This window comes from Perognathus longimembris, chromosome 1 (assembly GCF_023159225.1).
Source record: "Perognathus longimembris pacificus isolate PPM17 chromosome 1, ASM2315922v1, whole genome shotgun sequence".
In the NCBI taxonomy this organism is placed as follows: domain Eukaryota; kingdom Metazoa; phylum Chordata; class Mammalia; order Rodentia; family Heteromyidae; genus Perognathus; species Perognathus longimembris.
In genome coordinates this window covers 95,379,247-95,400,895 of record NC_063161.1, presented here as the reverse complement: position 1 = coordinate 95,400,895, position 21,649 = coordinate 95,379,247, and the positions used below count along the sequence as shown (strand labels likewise).

Genomic DNA, 21,649 nt, shown 5'->3' with positions numbered 1-21,649 from the left:
AGTCAAAGCCAAGCTGGAATGAAATCTCTGTAGGTGAGTTATTGTGCTCTTAACCTGTTTATATGTGTTAGAGTTTTCATTTTATTACTTTTTGTTAGCACACATTAATTAGTAAAAGAGTGTTGCATTGTGATAATTCTATGGATACTTTGTGTGTGTGTGTGTGTGTGTGTGTGTGTGTGTGGATACTTTGTGTGTGTGTGTGTGTGTGTGTGTGTGTGTGTGTGTGTGTGTGTATGCCAGTCCTGGGTCCTGAACTCTGGGCCTGGGCACTGTCCCTGAGATTTCATTCTCAAGGCTAGCTCTCTATCACCTGAACCACAGCTCCACTTTCCACATTTTGTGGTTAGCTAGAGATAAAAGTCTCAGGACTTTACTGGCCAGGCTGCAATCCTCAGATCTCAGCCTCCTGAATAGCTGATTACAGGTGTGAGCCACCTGCACCCAACTCTTACAGTGTACTTTGAACAAATTCACCCCCTAATATATTGTCTTCACTATTTTTGAAATAGTGTTTGATGAGGTTTTATTATGCTACCTTCATACATCTATATGTAAATCTCTCTCTCTATCTATCTAGCATCTATCTATCTATCTATCTATCTATCTATCTATCTATCTATCTATCTATCTATCATACCTTGAGCATCTTTTTGAACTCAGGGCCTAGGCACTGTTTCTGAGCTTTTTTGCCCGTAGCTAGTTCTCTACCACTATGAGCCACAGTGGTTAACTGGAAATAAGAGTCTCATGGACTTTCCTGCCCAAGCTGGCTTTGAACTGAGATCCTCAGCTCTCAGCCTCCTGAATACTAGGATTACAAGCATGAGCCACCTGTGCCTGGCTACCTAGAGCATCTTAACCCCCTACTCTTTCCCTTTCCCCTTTCCGCTCTAATTTACCGCTTCTAAACATAACTTATTACTACTATTAGTATTATCATTTTAGATTTTAATTGTGCACAAGAGGAAAACTGCAGTATTTGGCTTTTTGAGCTTTGCTTATCTCATTGAACATAATGATCTCCATTTTGTTTTTCATTTTTCTATAAATGACATAATTTTATTCTTCTTTAATCCTGAGTAATACTCTGCATTGCACATATGCTACATTTGCTTTATCCTTCGATTGATGGATTCTATAACTTAGCTATTATGAATAATTGTGTGATAAAGTTGGGTGTGTAAGTATACCTTGTAAGTTGATTGCTTCTCCTGGAACATATGTTCAAGAATGGTATTGTAGGTCCTGTGGTTGTACCTGCACTATCTCTGTATCTTATCTGAGTACATGGAAACTGTGTATACTGGTATTAGAACTAGGAAACTGAAAGGGAATACCAAAATCGAGAGACACAGGGTAAAAAAAAGACAAACGACTACAAAAGCAATACTTGCAAAACTGTTTGGTGTAAATGAACTGAACAACTCACGGGGGGGAAAGGGAAAGGAGGAGGGGGGAGGGGGGAATGAGGGAGGAGGTAACAAACAGTACAAGAAATGTATCCAATGCCTAACGTATGAAACTGTAACCTCTCTGTACATCAGTTTGACAATAAAATTTTTTTTTTAAAAAATGGTATTGCAGGATCATAAGGTAGATCTATTTTTAGTTTTTTTTGAGAAACGTCCATACTGATTTCCATCATGGCTACATCATTTGCATTTCCACCAACAACAGACCTAATTCCTCTAAATAGACTCCACATCCTACTAGTCCATTCATGTACAAACTCACTGGATATATCACCTGATAGAATTAGCACCTCTCAAATGGATTCACCTCTCCATAGTGCAAACCACCTGAATACCAACCAAATCTTCAATGTATGAGCCTTTGCAAGTGGCAATTCCCACACAAACCACAACATCCTGAATCATCCTTACTCATCTCCTAGTTCACAAGCAATTACACCCAGTATTGTTTAAAATATACTCTGTGCCTTTGAGAGTTGTGTGCTGATGAATCTGAGGAAAATAAAAATAAGAACATACAGCAATATCATGGCTTTAAATCCTAAAAGATAGACACATGGAAAAAAGTACTGGTTTATTTTATTCTGCTCTAGAAATCCATACTAGGACAAATTTTGCAATTTTTGAAATGGAACTTTTAGCTGAACATAATATACAAATAAATCTAAAAATAACATTAAAAATGAACAGAGATGGGCTGGGGATATAGCCTAGTGGCAAGAGTGCCTGCCTCGGATACACGAGGCCCTAGGTTCGATTCCCCAGCACCACATATACAGAAAACGGCCAGAAGCGGCGCTGTGGCTCAAGTGGCAGAGTGCTAGCCTTGAGCGGGAAGAAGCCAGGGACAGTGCTCAGGCCCTGAGTCCAAGGCCCAGGACTGGCCAAAAAAAAAAAAAAAAAAAAAAAAAAATGAACAGAGATGAAGGTCATTCTTTGCCCTGGAAAAGCAACAGAAGACAATCCCCCAAGAATAATATAAAAATGATTTTATCAGTTCTGAGGATTGGAGTTATGTATAAGATACTTTATAATTTTAAGATTTTTTTCAAGTCCATTATTTTATAAGACTGTACGATGTTCCTAATAGCTCAAAGATCGTTGAACTTTTAAGATCCTGAAGCTGAGGGTCATTGCTTAGACAAAGCTTTCTCAACCTAAGCACCATCAATACCAGGACTGTACAACTGTGCATCCTAGGATGGTTAGCAGTCTCCCTGGGCTCTCCCTGTCCAATGCTAGTCACAACCCTCAGTTTAACAACCAAAAACATCTCCCGACATTACCAAACATCCTCCAGAGAATAGAACCACTCTTAGTTGAAACTCACCACCTTAGATCTATATCTCCATGCATCTATTCTTCTGAGATAGGAATCAATGTTACTTAAATATTTATCTTATGCATCAACGTCATCCACGTACTTAAAGCCTCTAATGTCTGTAGAGAATCTATAGCATGCCAGGGACTGCATTAAGCACTGTAACTGAGGAGTAAAAAGAGACAGACCTAGTCCTCACAAAGCCTTGTGTTGAGTGGATGAGTGGGGTGTGCCAGGGTTGGAGAGGAGGACAATTCTATGTACAATTTCCCATAGTTCTCCTTCTACCTGTAGATTTTCACTGTTATCTTAGGAGCTTCTTAAGGGTGAGAGTCATGGATTTTGCTTAATTTTGATTTAATCTTTTGCTTCCTAGGGCCTAATGGAATGCCCAAAATAGAGGAGGTGCTTAACAGATGTTTGTTAACTAAATAAATGAGTGGTGCATGCAAGTGTAACCTGCCTATGAAGAAAGCTTGACCACAACAAATTGGTCATGTTTAACTGGGGAAGGAAGATTTGTATAATTAAGCTTTTATTGCATCTTAAGAGTTAGTTTCTATCCTTGTATTTTTTTCCATGCGTTTGATGGAATGCTGTTTTTGTAGAGATAATCCTTCACCCAACAAATCTAGTAATATCTTAAGTATATGAATCATTCATGACCAGCTCTCCTTTCTAGCACTTTCCCCCATCATTAACAGGCTAAGTTTTGATGATCACACGTGACCAAAGCACAGATGTTTTTCCTTGTTGTTGTGGTTCATTTGAACTAGGTATTTTGTTATAGCTGATAAAATGGAAATTCACTGGATTTTATAAGAAATTTCAGTGTGGCATGAAACGTAGCTAATAATTATAAAGATTAGTGATAACGCTGGCATGGATAAATTAAAATCTTTCTCTGTAGAAATAACCATATCAGGCCAGGTGTATCAGTGCTTGCCTATAATCCAGCTACTTGAAAGGCCATCCAGAGCCTTTCTAATTAATGAGAACTTATGTAAAGAAATAAAGCGGGGTGTGGTGACATATCCCTGTAATTCCAGCTAAGCAGAAGGTACAGACAGGATGATCTCACTCTGTAGCTGGCCCCAGGCAAACAACATGAGACCCTATCTGAAAAATATGCTAAAAGAAAAATTGTATTGAACTAAACATGGAAGGCAGGGACCAAGTGAAATGTTAGCTCAGCTTCTGGTTGTATTTATTTGAACTCAATATGGTAACCGACTAGAAAGTTTATGTTAACCTAAAACTCTAGTAGTCATTGTGGCCTAAAACTAATGAAAAATAGTGGAATCATTTATTTAACCAATTCATTTATTGCATTTCTATTTTATATTAGCTTCCTTGACAAATAGAATACTCTTAAAATGTAAAAAGGAAGCAAGAGAAATAAGAAAATGTGTTCTTGAGAGTAAAGAAGTAGGGGCCAATGATAATTTGTAACTTGCAGATGACAAAATAAGGACCCAAAAGTAGAAAGAATTTTCTCAAGATATTGGCTAGTGGTTGAGCTGGAATAAGGACGTAAAGGTACTTATGTATTTACTGCATGTTCTTTGGAGGTAAAAAAATTAGATATCTTCATAATGCATGTTAGGATGGAAGGGTACACAGAGAAAGCTGGGTGAGTGATACTTGCTTTGAGCTTACTGGTACAGTGGAGAAATAGCATAAGCTCAACTCTGCTGAGGTGGGAGTTGAGTCTTGGGATCAGCAGTATGAGTGGGTCTGGAGACCTTGCTTACCTGGGACTTAAATTCTCTCTTAAACTTAAACTCCCCACCACAAAAATCCCTGTGATAAATCTTCATTCAAATCAATGTTGGGGATGGTGGCTCCTACCTGGAAGCCTAGCTACTCAAGAGGCCAAGATTGGGAGGATAATGATTCAAGATCACCCCAGGGAAAAAGTTTATAAGAGCCCCTTCTCAATAATCTCTAGGTGTGGTGATGCACACCTGTCATCCCAGCCATGGTGGGAAGGATAAAATAGGAAAGTATGCACAGTCCAGGAATGAGCTGGTCAAAACAAAACAAAAATATCAATAAAATAAAACAAAATAAGAAAAGCAACACCTGAAAATCAGTAGTACCTAAAACAAACAGGAGACATGGCTTAGTGGCACGGTATCTGCCTAGCAAATAAAAGGGTCCTGAGTAATCTGAGGAGGAAAGAACAGACAAGAAGGGGGAGAATGATGGAAGGGGTGGGTGATCAAGAAGTACTGGACATACAGATGGGCATGTTAAATTGCAACTCTCTTGCAACAATCTTTTGAAATTTAGAAAAACAATGCAAAGATAAATAACTCCTAGATTAAAAAATAATTCGAATGACAAACCCATTCTTCTCATCTTGACTTTTTTTCATTAAAATTCAAGTGAAATGTATGAGTCTACAAATTTTATTGCATTTCTGTGAGTTAGTGGCAGCTTTTCCTCTGCTTACTTTCCCTTCTACCAGTTTCTAGACCTGAGTGGTCTTGTCTATACTTGAATTTTTCTAAGAACCTCCCAAGTGTGCTAATGGTGAGTATCCGGGGAGTAAGGTCCTGTGTATTCTTTTAATGTGCAAATCTTCTTAAAGGAGTATATGTCAATTTTACCAAAGTAATGAAGTAGCTACTTTTTTTTTTAAAATAAAAAGATGACTTCTTCAAAACAGAGGATGTTAAAGAAATAATATACTTCTCCACTGTTCTCAATGTATCACTTCACCTTAGTCTTCAGTTATGAATTCATACCATTTATCTGACACATAGTACTTACCAATCATTCTAAGAAAATACCATGATAATACTATGAGCATTATTATTGCTGTTGTTATTAATAATAATTCTTATTATCATTAGTTTTGTTCATATGCAGCCATTGAGGATTGACTCCAGGGCATTGTGCTGGCTAGGCAAGTGCTCTACCATTTGAGTCATGCCCCCCAATCCTTGTGCTTTTCATTTGTTTTGCATACTGGTCTAGTACTCATTTTACCTAGTTTCTCTCAAACCTGAATCCTCACACCTCTGCCCTCCTATGTCTGTGGTGCCCTCTGCAACTGTGACCACAGGTGTGTGCTACCATGCCCAGCCTAAAATCCATAAGTTCTTATTCTCGGATATGATAGAAAATTGGTGTAAATTCTACACTTGCCAAACAATACCTGTGTTATATATAGTCATAACCATAGGGCTTAGCATCATTTCTGTTATAAAATAGATGCCGAGTAAATACTTGAATGAGCAAACAGTTGGGAAACACACACACACACACACACACACACACACACACACACACACGCACTATATTCTCATAAAACAACAAAATGAGGGTTAGACAATTTCTCTACCCCCAGTAATTGCAGAAGTGAGACATAGATATATTTACTGCTCTACAGATAAAGTAATTTGGAGGTGGGCACAAAGGTCCTTTTTAGATGGATAGGCAAGACTGTGTTCTTACTTCAGAACTGCAAAATCGAAATCATTATGATTTGCTACCCATCAAAGCTTCCCACTCAGAAGAACACAGTTTTAAAAGGAATACATTTATCCCATCTCAAAATTTTGGTGTTTTTTTTTTTCCTACTTAAAGCATAACGAGCTTGTCAGTTTCCATGGTGAACACAGGGCACCATGGAAACTGATAGATTTAGCTACACTAAGAGAATAAATAAAATAGGCAGGAATTTATTTCACCAAGCAATGACAACCTCTCTCCTAGATAGAAGAGGGAAAATGGCTTCTCATTTAACCCATTTGCACTTCACTTTCCATGTCTGATGAAAATATGAATTACTCTCCCTGGATCATTCTTCTCAAGACCCACTATTTCTTAGTTTTCTTTCATTTCAAGCCATATCTGTGTTCTAGTAGCTATTAGAAACTATGGACAATGTGAAAGTTATCAACTTCTGCAGCCCACCATGCAGTGAGTGAGTTCTGGAAGAGTGGAATGTGCCATTCCTCAGTCTACCAGAATGAGACAGTCTGGGAGGTGTCAAAGCCCGTCCATTCTAAGAGAATAAACAAGCCAACCTCCCTGAAGTTGTCTTCTTAGCTGTGGAATGATTAAAATACATCCTCTTCCAATTTGTAGCCCTAGCTGATAAGAGGTTGTGGAAGACAAATCCTATTTTTCAAATTATTGTTTTAGGAGCTTAAATTCAGGGCCTCACTCTCTGACTTGTCTTTTCCACTCACACCTGGTACTACCACTTGAACTATGCCTCCAGTTCTGGCTTTTTTGCTAGTTAAGTGGAGATAAGAGTCTCTCAGATTAGTGTCCTTGGACTGGCACTGAATTGTGACCCTCAGAGCTCAGTCTCCTGAGTAGCTAGGTTTATAGGCACAGGCCACGGGCCATGGGCGACAAATGGTTTAAATAGTCCAATTGTCTTTCACAGGAGGGATTGACTGGCTGCAGATGTAATTACATCCGTAAGATGACCCACATAGAGAATCTGATGGTAGTACAGTGTAGCCTCACCCTCATTCCAGGTTTAGACCTTACACTGGTCTTGCCCAATTTTGGGGACTTGATTCCATCAGAACTGGAAAGGATTGCAATCTTGAGAAATGAAGTATCTGGCTTTTTTGAGTGTTTGTTAATTTTCATTATGAAATGTTGGGAGCCTAAGTAAATGCCATAAAAGCTTTTAAGTTCCAGTCCCACTCACTAATAGCATAGACCTTTTATGTAGCCTTAAATTTTTATTACTATAATGTAGGCACTAGAACTGTTGTTTGAAATTCGACACTCCTATAATAAGTCTACTGAGCTCCTCCTGTTGACAAAGTACTATGTCAAGAACGAAGAGAAACAGGAAGGGAAGAAAGGAAAAGAATATGGTCTGGAGAGCACACAGTCCTGACAGGAATGGGTGGGTGGAGGATGAAGAGTAAAGGAACAATGTCAGTACCCTGGGGAAAGATTTAATGTCACACCACACACACACACACACACACACACACACACACACAGAGAGAGAGAGAGAGAGAGAGAGAGAGAGATTTCCTGGATGAGAGTGGGGTAGGGGTGGGTAACCTAGCAGAACCTTTAACAGGTGCAAAGTGGGTGGAAAAATAAAGCAGGGACTGTATCTGGTATGAGTGGATGTCATAGGCAAGGAGAAGGGCATGTGCTAAACAGAGCTGTGTCCTAGGAGATTGAAAGGAGAGAAACAGAAGGATTAGCTGTATAGACCTTCTGAAAAAGGCTAACTGTGGTGTGTTTGTGTGTGTGTGGCGGGGTTGGGGGGGGTGGGGTGGGGGAGGTGGCCACTGATGGTGCTTAGGCTGTGTTCTGAGGGTGAATAGAAAATTTCTTTTGTCTTCTAAGCCTCAGTTTTCCCCCAAGGATACAGGATGGGAGTGGAAATTGCAGGAGAACCCTCAGTTTAAAGCTATTCATCAAGTCAGAGAGGGGAGAGCCAGTGAGAATAAAGGGGAAATCAAGATTTCTGAGCTACAGTAGATGAGTGGATCAGGAAAATGTGGTACATATACACAATGGAATTTTATGCCTCTATCAGAAAGAATGACATTGCACCATTTGTAAGAAAATGGAAGGACTTGGAAAAAGTTATACTAAGTGAAGTGAGCCAGACCCAAAGAAACATGGACTCTATGGTCTCCCTTATAGGGAATAATTAGCACAGGTTTAAGCAAGTCACAGCAGAGGATCACAGGAGCCCAATAGCTATACCCTTATGAACACATAAGATAATGCTAAGTGAAATGAACTCCATATTATGGAAACGATTGTTATATCACAGTTGTAACTACTTTCAATGTGCCATATGTAATTGTAGCCTCTATTATTGATAATATTCCTGTATCACCTTCCTGTGGTTGTACCTACACAATCGCTGTATCTTATCTGAGTATATTGGAAACCGGGCATACTGGTATTAGAACCAGGAAACTGGAAGGGAATAGCAAGATCGAGAGACACAGGGTAAAAAAAGACAAACTACAAAAGCAATACTTACAAACTGTTTGGTGAAAATGAACTGAACAACTAAACAACTAATGTGGGGGGGAGGGAAAGGGAGAGGGGGGAGGGGGGAATGAGGACCGAGGTAACAAACAGTGCAAGAAATGTATTCAATGCCTAATGTATGAAACTGCAACCTCTTTGTAATTCAGTTTGATAATAAAAAATATTTAAAAAGTCCTCAAAAAAGAAAAAAGCTTTCTGAGCTAGCTCCTAGTTTCTGGATCCTCATCCCAGGTACCTACCATCTGACTGGCAGTGGACAGGAACTATGCATTTGCTCAAAAAAGCTAACACTTAGCTACTTGCTAGGAGCAGTAATGTCATCAGGAGGCTTGTAGTCATTTTCTGTTTAGTATCAACTTTGTTTCAAGCTATATTATGATTATTCATTCCATGAATCACTTGATAACACTAGTGAACATCATAAAAAAGAAAAACAAACTAGCTATCTCCACTGCCTCAAAAGAATAATTCCTGTTGATGTACCTTTTCAATTCTATGTGCTTAAGGCTTTTCCATCATTTCAATCATAGTACAAATACCACTTTAAAAGCTTAGTGTGGAGCTGGGAATATGACTTAGTTGTAGAGTGCTCGCCTTGTATGCATGAAGCCTTGGGTTCGATTCCTCAGCACCACATGCATAGAAAAAGCAGGAAGTGATGCTGTGGCTCAAGTGGTAGAGTGCTAGCCTTGAGCAAAAAGAAGCCAGGGACAGTTCTCAGGCCCTGAGTTCAAGCCCTAGCACTGGCAAAAAAACCAAAACAAGACAGAAAAGCTTGATGTGATATATATATATATATATACATATATATGTATGTATATATAAAACATATATATTTCCCATGTTTATACATATTTACCCTATTGTTTTAAATAACTGCATAAAGTACTATACCTTCTCTCTCTTTCTTTTCCTGTAGTGCTGAGGTGCATTCTGGGAAAAGACTCTGCCATTGAGCTGCATTCCCAGCACCCCCTTCTCTGAGAGATGATATTGCCTAAAATGGCCTTAAGCTGCTGAGCTTAAAGATTCCTTTTTCCTCAACCTCCCAAGTAGTTAGGACTATAAGCATGTACTACTGTGACCAGAAACAGTATATACCATATTTTAAATCACAAAAATGAATACGATTAATTTGGGGGCATTTACATTTCCTACCCTTAAAATTTGCGGTCTATATGTATCTGTTTTAGGAACTAAAAGATCTATTGGAAATTTAGAATTGAACTCTTTCTTCCCCAAGTGTGTGTATACAAGCTTAGGTCCACAGAATGTTTTCTGTGCGTTGGTTGTTGGGACAGCAATGACCTGAAGATCAAGAGACAGTGACAGCAAGAAGTATCGAAGGTTTCCAAGAGGCATATGCAATCGTCTTAGCCTTAAGAACACCTAATTTTCTTTTTGTGGAGAGGAAAAAAACACAGTTATAATATTCAAGCATATCCCATGACACTAAGAAAATTGAAGGAAGAGTTTGGGCTGGGAGGGATGGAGGAAAATGATGAAAGGGATGATATGGATCATGATATGTTGTACTTATAAAATAATTTGTTGAATTGTTACTCCTTTGTACAGCTACTTAAAGATTATCTGTCTGTCTGTTTGTTGCTCTGTCTGTCTATCTATCCATCAATCCACCTATCTAAATTTTAAGACCCTGGTAGATTGACTACACAATAAACATGTGCCTGGAAACAAGGCATTCTCTAGAGCTTGAGATTTTAGAGATAAAACAACAAGTCTCCTGCAATCCAACGTTGTTAGTCCTTGGCCTTGGTATGGAGGAGATAAAGGAACTGAAAAATGAATGAATAGATAATTCCTTTGATGTAATGCCACAATTCAGATAAAATTCTCCTCAGATATTGCAATGACACCTCATCCTTCACATAGGAGTCACAGTAAACATTTATAACAGGTTATTGTCTGCTCACAGAAAATTCATTAATTCATCTACTCAGTAAGTATGTGTGGGAAAAAAAACAGGCATAGTTCCAGGCACAAGAACATCTCCTGCTTGTGTGATACTGCTGATGTGGACATGCACACATGTGCAGAAACAGGAATCCATGAGAAGAGATGAAACAAATAAGGATGGATGTGAACAAGGCGTTGGCAGAGAAAAGATGGATTCATGGAATAGAAACTTGGTGAGGGCTGGGGAGAAGGAGTTGCTTCTATCTGGCTGGTCAGGATAGGTGATTCCAAACAACCACCATCTGAGGCAAAGCAGGGTGGAGAAGAGTAGTCACACCAAAATTCATTGAGTGCTTTAGAAACATAGAAGAAATGCTGTGTCCAATAGCCCTATGGGAATTGTGGTTCATTGGTCTTTCTGGTACTGAAGGAGGCCCACTAGTCTGTGACCTGCATGTTTGTCAATGCCACACTCCAGGCTCTTTGCCCTAATCAGGACTCTTTGGTTGGTCTTGAGTCTTCACGATGTTGAATCGGGTGCACTGCCATTTCTCCTGCATAGCTTGAGAACTTCATTTTCTCTCTTGGTAGAACTGGAAGTGAAAGCAGTCATTAGACATGGAGGAAAAAATTGCTCTTGGGTTTGTCTGTGGATGGGTACTAGGAACAAAATATTGATCTCAAAAGGTGAAGAGAAGTACTTTGACATCCAGACTCATCCCTGGAGGTAGGAGGAATAAGGTCAGATAAAAAAGCACGGCCCTGGTGGCTCATGCCTATAATCTAAACTCCTCAAGAGGCGCAGATTTGAAGATCACAATTCGAAGCCATCCCAGGCAGTAATGTCCATGAGACACTTAACTCTAACTAGCAAAAATTGGAAAGTAGAGTTGTAGCTCAAGTGGTAGAGCATCAGTCTTAAGTAAAAAGCTAAGGGAGAGTGGCCAGGCACTGAGTTCAAGCTCCACACATATAAAAACGAACAAAAGTCAGGTAAGACATGCTGCCCGAAACTGGGGTGTAGGGAAGGGGGTGGTGGTGTGAAACAAACATATATTCTGCAGCTCAGAGGAACTGGAAGCAATCTTGGTCCCGAGGCAGGCAGACAGGCCCCACTGACCTTTCACCTGTCCCCCAATGGATGCAAATTCAAAATCTGGCATTCCAAGTTGAAGAACTCAGTGGGCCTCTCAGTGTGAGGGGCAGAGAAGATGGGCAAGGCCAATGTGTAGGTACACAACCTAAAACCAGGTAGAGGAAGTTGATTCCGAGAGCTCAAAGAGTTAACACATCCCAAAACTAACGCAGGGGTGGGGAGGAAAACCACACCCCACGGGGAGCTTGGAGCCAACTCGCGGGAGGAAAATCCTATTGGCATCCAGGAGGCAAAGAGCCAGCCCCTGGGCGCGGCCTGCAGGGGGCAGGCGATCTCCAGGTGGGGAGCCTCGGGGACTGGAAGAGCCCGGAGCCCGTGCCCGCTCCGCAGCCTCCCGCAGCCGCCTCCGGGAGCCCCAGCTGCGTCTTCGCCCCGCGCGCCCTGCTCGGTCCGCGGACCCGGCGCTTCGCCCCGTCGCTGACATGTGTGCCGCCCGGATGGCGCCCCTGGCGCACATCTTTCGTGGGACTTTCGTCCACTCCACCCCGACCTGCCCCATGGAGGTGCTTCGGGATCACCTGCTTGGTGTGAGCGACAGTGGCAAAGTGAGTAGGCGCGGGGTCTGGCGCTCTGTCATGGGCGGGAGAACAGGTTAAGAGGACCGGCACGAAGCGCTACCAAGTCCCCGGGTTCGCTCCCGACCCAGCCCAGGCGAACGCGCGCGCCTCGAATCCGGAGTTGAACTTGGGGAACACTTGGTTGATGGGCTGGCCAGGGGGGCAGCCCTACAGTACCCACACCACTTCTGCTTTGACAGCTGTCAGCTGAGGTCGAAGGGGGAAGGCTAGGAACACTCCTCCTCCCCATCTTAAGAGATGGGTAATACACCAGCATGTGTATTCCCGTGCCTGGCACAGTGCCTGGCACAAGGTAGGCGCCCCATAAAACCGGTTGGATTTATTGTGTAAGAACTAACAGAGGAGAGGTCGTTTATCAGTGTTATTTACCCCGCTGAGTACACAGAGGAAGCCCCGGACTGATTTTTTCCCCCACCAGATCATTCCATAGACAAAATGCACTAACAATACAGGATGTAACTACTTGTAACACTAAAAAGGATAATCACAGAGAAATTCATTCTCTCCTCTCTCTCTCTCTCTCTTCCTCTACACACACACACACACACACACACACACACACACACACCACATTTAAACAAAACAAGCACTTCCATTTTAAGGTCCAAAATGTCTTCTATGAGTTTATCTTCCATACTTTCTTTTTCTCCCTCCATGAGAATTCCTTCTACACATAGCATAGGTAGCTTGATGTCTAATCACCACTCTCCTGTTCACAGAGTTGGTGAGTGTATTAGCAGTTGTTGCCTGGCCACTTAGATAAGGGAAACCACTCTCTTTTCACAAGAAAAATAAATATGGGAATGGGATCTTTTTTGAAACTATTTTCCAACTATCAGTTGGGTCAAAGTCCATAAATGTGTGACCTGTCAGGTTCATGGAACTGTTCCTGATCAAAGAGGCTACTGAATCAGTGAGAGCTTTGAATCGTGACTCTTATGTCTGGGGGGAGGGTGTGGGTGCAGTAAACAAGACCTGTTTTCTTCTGATGCTTTAAAAAATTCTCTGCATATTTGGATATCCTGCTGTTGTGTTTCCAAGGTGATAAAAGTCTTAAGCTCCTATAAATGCAGCAGTAAGCCCTTAGGCAGTAGACCCTTGTATGGAGATATGGCTCTCAAGTTTCAGGGACTTGTATCCCTGAAACCTGTATGAGAGATAGAGGTGTTAGTCTTATCAAGAGCTGTTCAATGCTTAGCCCATCTTCCTTTCTTCCTTCTTTCCTCCCTCCCTCCCTCCCTCCCTCCCTTCCTTCCTTCCTTCCTTCCTTCCTTCCTTCCTACTTTCCTCCTCCTTTCCCTCCCTCCCTTCCTCCTTCCTTTCTCTTGTTCTATCTCTCCTCCCTCCCTCCCTCCCTCCCTCCCTCCCTCCCTCTCTTCCTTCCTTCCTCCCTCCCTTCCTTCCTTCCTTCCTTCCTTCCTTCCTTCCTTCCTTCCTTCCTTCCTTCCTTCCTTCCTTCCTTCCTTCCTTCCTTCCTTCTTTCCTCCTCCTTTCCCTCCCTCCCTCCCTTCCTCCTTCCTTCCTTCCTTCCTCTCCCCTTCCTCTCTTCCTTTCTTCCTCTCTTCCTTTTCTTTCTCTCTCATTGATTGTCCCCATTCAACTCTAATTGGTAGGGTAGCAGTCAAGACAGTGAGTTTGGGGACTGGCTTTATCTGTAGAGAAGAGGGAGAAAATAAGTTATCTAAAAATTTACCTCTACTGATAGTTGGACAGATGAAGAATATATGTTTTCTAAACATACAATTAATGGTTGAGTCAGGAACTCTGTTCCTAAGTAAGGAGTTGACTGAGATTATAAATGTAGAGAATGTGCTATTCTCTCACACATAAAATTAACTAGGAACTGACTGAAGAGGTGAGCTAATGGAATGGCTTAGATCTATGAGTCAAACTCCCTGGTCAGTGGAATGGTGGCAAATGTTTAAAGGGAGTATGTGATAGACACAGCTCAAGATTTGATTTCCTTCATGTTGAAATAGAAAACACCTCACCTTTAGGATTGCTGGGATAAGTTGTTTTATTTAGTATTGCTTATCTATTATTTAAACCTTTTTAAGGCTCAAAGGAGAAAATAATATCCCTTTGAAATAAATAAATGAATATGTGAGATCTCCATGATCTTTAAATTGTGAATGAGTTTCCTAAAGTTACTCCTGGGATAAAGCAGGAGTAGAAGAGGGTAGATATTCAAATGCTAACTTCTGGGTTCCTTTCTCTGAGATTCTAAATTCACAAGTCTAGTGTGGCTCCAGGACAAAAATTGTAACAAACATCCCAGACGTTTCAACAAGAGAGTGGGTGGATTACATTTGGGGTAACTTTGATCTGTGGGTTGTATGATGGAACCCACTGGATGATCTGCACCCAGTCCAGTCCAGTTTTCAAACCTGGGTCTGGGGTAACATCTCAGAGGGAGGAGATACAGGTTTCTCTTTACTTCCTTTTAGACTTCAGCCTTCATTTCAAAGCACAGAAATGAGCGACGGGTAACTATGTTAGATTCATTAAGTAAAGCTCATTCTGAATTAGGTGAATTTAAGAAAATTCTGTAGTCCAATTTTGACATTAGGTCTTTTCAATTCAGACTGAGCTTCCCTACGTAAGCAGCATATAGCTTTTTAAAAATAAGCCTTCAGGGGGCTGGGGATATAGCCTAGCGGCAAGAGTGCCTGCCTCGGATACACGAGGCCCTAGGTTCGATTCCCCAGCACCACATATACAGAAAACAGCCAGAAGCGGCGCTGTGGCTCAAGTGGCAGAGTGCTAGCCTTGAGCGGGAAGCAAGCCAGGGACAGTGCTCAGGCCCTGAGTCCAAGGCCCAGGACTGGCAAAAAAAAAAAATAAAATAAGCCTTCAACATGGACAATTCATTTGCAAATGTTTAATTGATCTTGAGATGCAGTATACTGGAATATTACTAAGTTACCTAGTACTTCCTACATCTACTAGTGTCAGGATGATTTTGAGGGTAGGTCAAGATGCCTGGGGACCTTTAAATTCAGTCTTAACCAGAGAAAAGGAGGAAGAGGGATAGTGTACCAGGGTGTGGGCAGAAGCAAATTCTATGGAGAATCAAAGACTTGGGTTTCAATAGGCATTTCTATGGGTTACTTGCTTGGAGACGGTGAATAAGACACCTAACTTCCCTGCACTTGAATTTCCTTGTTTGAATAATCAGATTGAATCAGATCCTGAAGGAGCTGATATAAGGAACTGCTTGCCCGTGGGTGCTAGCGTACACCATGTTTTTCTGTCCCTTTTCTTCTATCACTCGTAGCAATTCTTAAACATTAGGCTTTCTGTCGTGTCTTCCTTCTGGTGGTACCTCTGCAGGCCAGGCACATGGCTTACAAGGAACTTAGGAGGAGGGGCAGATACTAGACCCCAGCTGTGTATGTGGTCCATCATCCCATTTCCCCCCCGCCCCCCAATGCACTTGGGACGGGAGATCTCAGGAGAAGTTGCTGCTGGGGTCACTCATCATTTGAAACTCAATATTTCTCTGTTCTGTTTTTTAATATTTTTATTATCTTTAAGTAGTAAAGAGTTGCCATTTCACCAAAGCAATTATGAATACAGTGAATCTTGATCAAGGTCACCTCTTTCAACATTCTCACCCTCCCCTCCCAACCTACCTCTTCCTTTACTTAATTTTAGGTTATGTATTGATTTTTTTTGCCATTTAACAAAGTAGTTTATGTGAATACTGCATCTTGAGCTGTGTCATCATTATTCCCCTTACAGATGATGGAGCTGGGACATGAGAAATCATGCATCTAGAGATGGTGGTGGTATAGCTGCATTTCAAAATATGAGCCAAAGAACATGGTCTCTTTACCATAGTAGGCTGCTTCCCTGAGGCACAGTCCTGACCTTAAAAGCTTACAGGTTAGCAATATTGCTAAGGCTGTTTGCTGTAATAAAAGTGGGATGATTCCTGAGTTTCAAACCAGATTTATCACTGGAGGTCAATCAAAGAATAAAGAATAAAATCTCCTTAGGACAGTCAATAATCTAGTAACTCATTCACAGACTCTGCTATCACCTATCAGAATGTGAGCTAGTCTGGGGGTGAGGAAAGGTTTTCCTCAGTTGAAGTGACATCTAAATAATGATCAGAAGGGTGAGTAGCAGTTAAATAGGTAAAGTAGGTGTGATTTGAGGTAGAGAAGGATCTTCTAGGTAAAGTAGGTAGCCTGAGCTATACTGATCTGCAGAAAAAGGCTAAATAGCCCTTGCAAGAGGAGTGAGCCCAATGTTCTTTGCCTCTAAGTCCAATGAGAGGAAACAGCTTGATTTCACCTGAGACTGTTTCAGATATTGCTTTGCAGATGTTTGCTTAGCCTACTGGTTCTGAATTTTCTTTCTGTTTGAGAGAATGAAGATCTTTGTTGTTGCCAGGTTCAGAACTCTAGATATCCTAGTTGTCTTGAAGAGGAAAACTGGGCTAAGCCATCCTTCTGAGGCCACTGAAATAGGAACATAGCTTCCATAAAAAGCAGGTTTTATGCCCAGAAGTCACAGAATCATCATGCAGATTTCTGTTTTATAGAAAGAAATTTCTTTATACATGATGCCATGATGTTACTCACTCTAAATAGCCATGTTCTTTTTTAAAGTTAACACATCCTGCATTTGATCAGCCTCTAACATACGTGGCATGTGGGTATGTCACAGTGCAGACCAGGTATGTCTTCTCCTGGCTTCATGGGTAGCTAAGGGTGGCAGGTGATGACATTTGTGACATGCCAAAAGTCTCCTCAGAAGGTTCTGAGATGTGGGAAAAAAGGCCCTTCTTTGTTTCTTTTTTAAGGTGTTCTCATGTGAAGATGAGATCCACAGAGCTGCTGCCATCATCATTTGGGAATAAGAGTATTTCTGACACACCACCTCTGACATCTTTGAGCCATGTTACAATCTGTACACCTGCTTAGCTAGGTTCTTTAAGAGATACTTATTGTCCAAACCTCTGTTAGTTGGACACTATTTTTTCTCTCACCCTCTTCCTTTTTCCCTCCTTCCCTCTTTTCTTTCTTTTTACGTTTTCCCCCCTAATTTAATTGAGACAGCTCAAGCTCTCCTTTCTTCATCCTCTACTTCTTGGCCTGGGTACTGAAATTCCAAGCATAAGCCATCAACATTACAATGCTTTATAAAGAATCATATTGCTATCAAGAGTCAAAGGTTGGGGGGCTGGGGATATGGCCTAGTGGCAACAGTGCTTGCCTCGTATACATGAAGCCCTGGGTTCGATTCCCCAGCACCACATATACAGAAAATGGCCAGAAGTGGTGCTGTGGCTCAAGTGGCAGAGTGCTAGCCTTGAGCAAGAAGAAGCCAAGGACAGTGCTCAGGCCCTGAGTCCAAGCCCCAGGACTGGCCAAAACAAAAACAAAAACAAACAAGAGTCAAAGGTTGGGACTGCCCATCATCACTCAAGTTCAAGTAGTTGGATAGGGCGTGTAGGAAGGAATAGATTTATTCAAAGGTAGCCCTAAAGAGGCTAGAGCGATGGGTCCCTCAAAGTTCCATCTTCTTGCTTAGGTGTGTTAACAGCCTTTCATAAGGGAAGAGATGTGCTGTGAGGCTATAGTTTGGGTGTTTTCCAGTCTTCTCCAAAACATCTTGAATGGCTTTTACTTCCTATGCATTACTCTTCTGCAGGTCCCTGTGTTAAGTGATAATTCTCTAACATCACAGAAAAAGGTGGGCTTTATAGAGTTATAAGAAGTGATCATTTAGTACTTAACATCTCAGCTTTTCAGGTGAGGCCTTTCTTTAGAATTTAGATTGCCGCCCAAAAGGGAAGGGCTATGAAATAATTAAGAAGGAAAAGTTAGAAGGAATCCTGTTAAATATAGTACTGTTTACAATATTTTTCAAATGATTGAGAGGAGCCTTCCCTTTCTCTCCTTTTCTTTTTTTCTTGGTGGTATTAGGATTTGAACCTTAGGAACTTGGCACTTAAGCCAAGCACCTAGCCCTTTTACTTTTGTTACTATTTTTCATAGGGTCTCACATTTATACCAGGTGAGAGTAGACCATGAGCCTCCTATCTATGCTTTTCACCATCATTTGGATGGCACAGATGGGCTAACCAGATCCAGCTTTTATGGTTTGAGATGGTCTCTAATTCCTTAATTGCTAGGCTTACAGGATTAACCTTGCCAAGCTTCATATTTTCTTACTGCCCCCAAATATCAGTATCTTTCCAGGCCCTCTCATCAGTAGTCAAACTCAGTCACTTTTCCACTGGAATATCTATAATGCCATTACCCCTGCCCAGCCCTTTGTTGTCTCTTGGCTAAAAATATTACAGCAGTTACAGGAGCATCCTATTTTCTCTCCTTTATTCCAATATTTCCTCCGCATTTGTTGAATGCTTTTATGTTTTTGTTTTGTTTTTTTTCAGTCCTGGGGCTTGAACTCAAGGCCTGGACTCTGTCCCTGAGCTTCAACTGACTAAAGGCTAGCACTCTACCACTTGAGCGACAGCACCACTTCCTGCTTTTTCTCAGTAGTTTTTATGGGAGATAAGAGTCTCACGGACTTTCCTGACTGGGTTGGCTTCAAACTGCAACCCGCTGATCTCAGCCTGCTGAGTAACTAGGCTCATGGGTGTAAGCCACCAGCGGCTGGCTTGAATACCATTTTTCTTGGATCAAATTCTTTTTTTCCCTTTTTTAAAAATTGTTAAAGTGATATACAGAGGGGTTACAGTCACATAAGTAAGGAAGTGAGTATAATTCTTATTGGACACTTTTACTCTCTAATTTTCTACTGCTATCCCTCCCCCCCATTTTCCCTTCCCCCCAAGTTGTAAAGTTCATTCCCAATATAGTGTCTTGGGAGTATCACAGTTGCATTGATTTACCCTTTGTTCTTTGTGGCACCATTTCTGAGATTCCCCTTCCCATCTCCAAATCAGATAAACTTACATACAATATAAAGGGAACTGAAATGAAAAATAAGTGACAAACCAAAGGGGGAATTAAAAACAAAAGAAAAAAGTAATAACTGTGTATCATACACTAGGGGGACAAAGAACCTCCTGTTTCCAAATCTTGTAATTCATTTCAATTAGCATCGTTTTATAAAGTCATATGTACACAGCTATTATGCCATTGTACTCTTCCAAAAGAACTATCCTAGACATATAGTAGTTATTACAAGTGAGGGAAACTAGGCAACATATGTTTTTTGGGGGTCTGGCTTACTTTGTTTAATAAGATTTTTTCCAAGACCTTCCATTTCCCTATGAATGGGGAGATGTCATTCTTTCTGATGAAAGCATAGAATTCCATTGTGTGTGTATATATATATATACATACATGCATGCATATATATGTATACAATATATGCATGTATGTATATATATATACTATATATACACACAATGGAATTCTATGCTTCCATAGAATATATATGTATGTGTATATATATATATATATATATATATATATCACATTTTCTTGATCCATTCATCCACTGAGAGGCATATGTGTTGATTCTATGTCTTGGCTATAGTAAATAATGCTTCAATGAACATAGTTGTGCTGGTAGCTTTAGTATGGACTTGTGTGTGGTCATTTGGGTAAATGCCTAGGAGTAGAATTGTTGGGTCATAGGGGAGCTTTATGTTTAGCCTCTTGAAGAACCTCCATACTGCTTTCTAGAGTGACTGAACAAGTTTATATTCCCACCAACAGTATAGTAGCATTCCCTTTTGGCTACGTCCTCGCCAGCATCTGTTATTACTAATTTTCTTGATAATGGTCATGTGAGGTGGAATCTCAATTTTTTTTAAATTTGTAATCATTTTATGGCCAGAGATGTTGAACATTTCTTTATGTGTCTATTGACCATTCTTATTTCGTCTTCAGATAAGTCTCTCTTTAAATCTTTAGCCCAGTTATTAATGGGGTGGTTGTTTCTTTGAGGATTTGTTCTTAGGGGGTTTAATTTTTTGAGCTCTAAGTATATTTTAGATAAGAGGCTTTTGTTTGTTGTACAACTAATGAAGATCTTCTCTCAATCTGTGAGCTTTCTTTTTATCTTGCTAGCTATGTCCTTTGACAATCAGAAGCTCTGTAGTTTAGTGCAATCCCATTTGTCCAACTTTTCTTTGAATTATTGTGTTTCTGGGTCTTTTTTTTTTTTTTTTTAGAAAATTTCAACCTGTGCTAAGGAGCCTTAGTGTTTTTCCTATTCCTTCCTGTATTATTTTCAGGGTATCTGTTTTTACATTGAGGTCTTTGATCCATTTGAAGATGATTCTAATACAAGGTGATATATAAGGATTCAACTTCAGTCTTCTACACATGTATAACCAGTTCTGCCAGCACATCTTTGTTGAAGAGGCTGTCTTCCATCCTGTTTTGTTTCTTTGTTTTTGGTTTTTTTTTTGGCTCCCTTATCAAAGATTAGATGGTCATAGTTCTGTGGGTTCATTTCTAGGTCTTCAGTTCTATTCCATTTGTCCTCAGGCCTGTTCATGTGCCAGTACCAAGCTCTATTTATTACTATGGCTTTATTATAGAGTCTGAAGTTTGGTATTGATATTCCTCCAGCACTGTTCTTCATGGTAAGGATTGTTTTTGCTATTCAGGGCCTTTTATTATTCCATATGAAGTTTGGGGTTGCTTCTCCTATTTCATTAAAGAATGTTGTTGGGATAATGATGGGTATTGCATTGAATTTGGAGATAACTTTTGGTGGTATTGCCATTTTCACAATGTTAATTCACCCAATCTCAATCCCAAGCATGTTAAGGTTTTCTACTTCCTCAAATCTGCTTTAATTTCATTTTTTATGTTTTTACAGTTTTATTGATGTGTTGAATTACATTAATTGACTTGCATATATTGAACCCAGGGCTTCATGCATGCTAGGCAAGCACTTTATCACTAAGCCACATTCCCAGCCCTCTGATTTAATTTTAATTATTTGTTTCCATCTACTGGATTAGGGTTTGGCTTGTTGCTCTGTTTCAAGGAGCTTACGGTGCACCATTACATTGTTGGTTTGAGATTTTTCCAATTTATTGACATAGACACTCAGAGCTACAAGTTTTCCTCTGAGTACAGCCTTTTCTGTGTTCCAGAGGAGTTGGTATTTTGTGTGATCATTTTTGTTAAGTGCTATAAACATTTGCATTTCTGTTCTGATCTCTTGAAGGACCCATTGGTGATTCAGT

The 21,649-nt window shown here is 40.6% G+C and overlaps 1 protein-coding gene across 1 annotated transcript in view; it reads left to right on the top strand.

Annotated features, from left to right (window-relative positions):
• The first annotated feature begins 12,297 nt into the window (after positions 1–12,297).
• Gda (guanine deaminase) overlaps positions 12,298–21,649 on the top strand; it is a 75,882-nt gene continuing 66,530 nt past the window's right edge. Inside the window, exon 1 of the mRNA XM_048351766.1 lies at positions 12,298–12,420. Coding sequence (XP_048207723.1) covers positions 12,298–12,420 — 123 coding nt within the window. The remainder of the gene's footprint in view (positions 12,421–21,649) is intronic.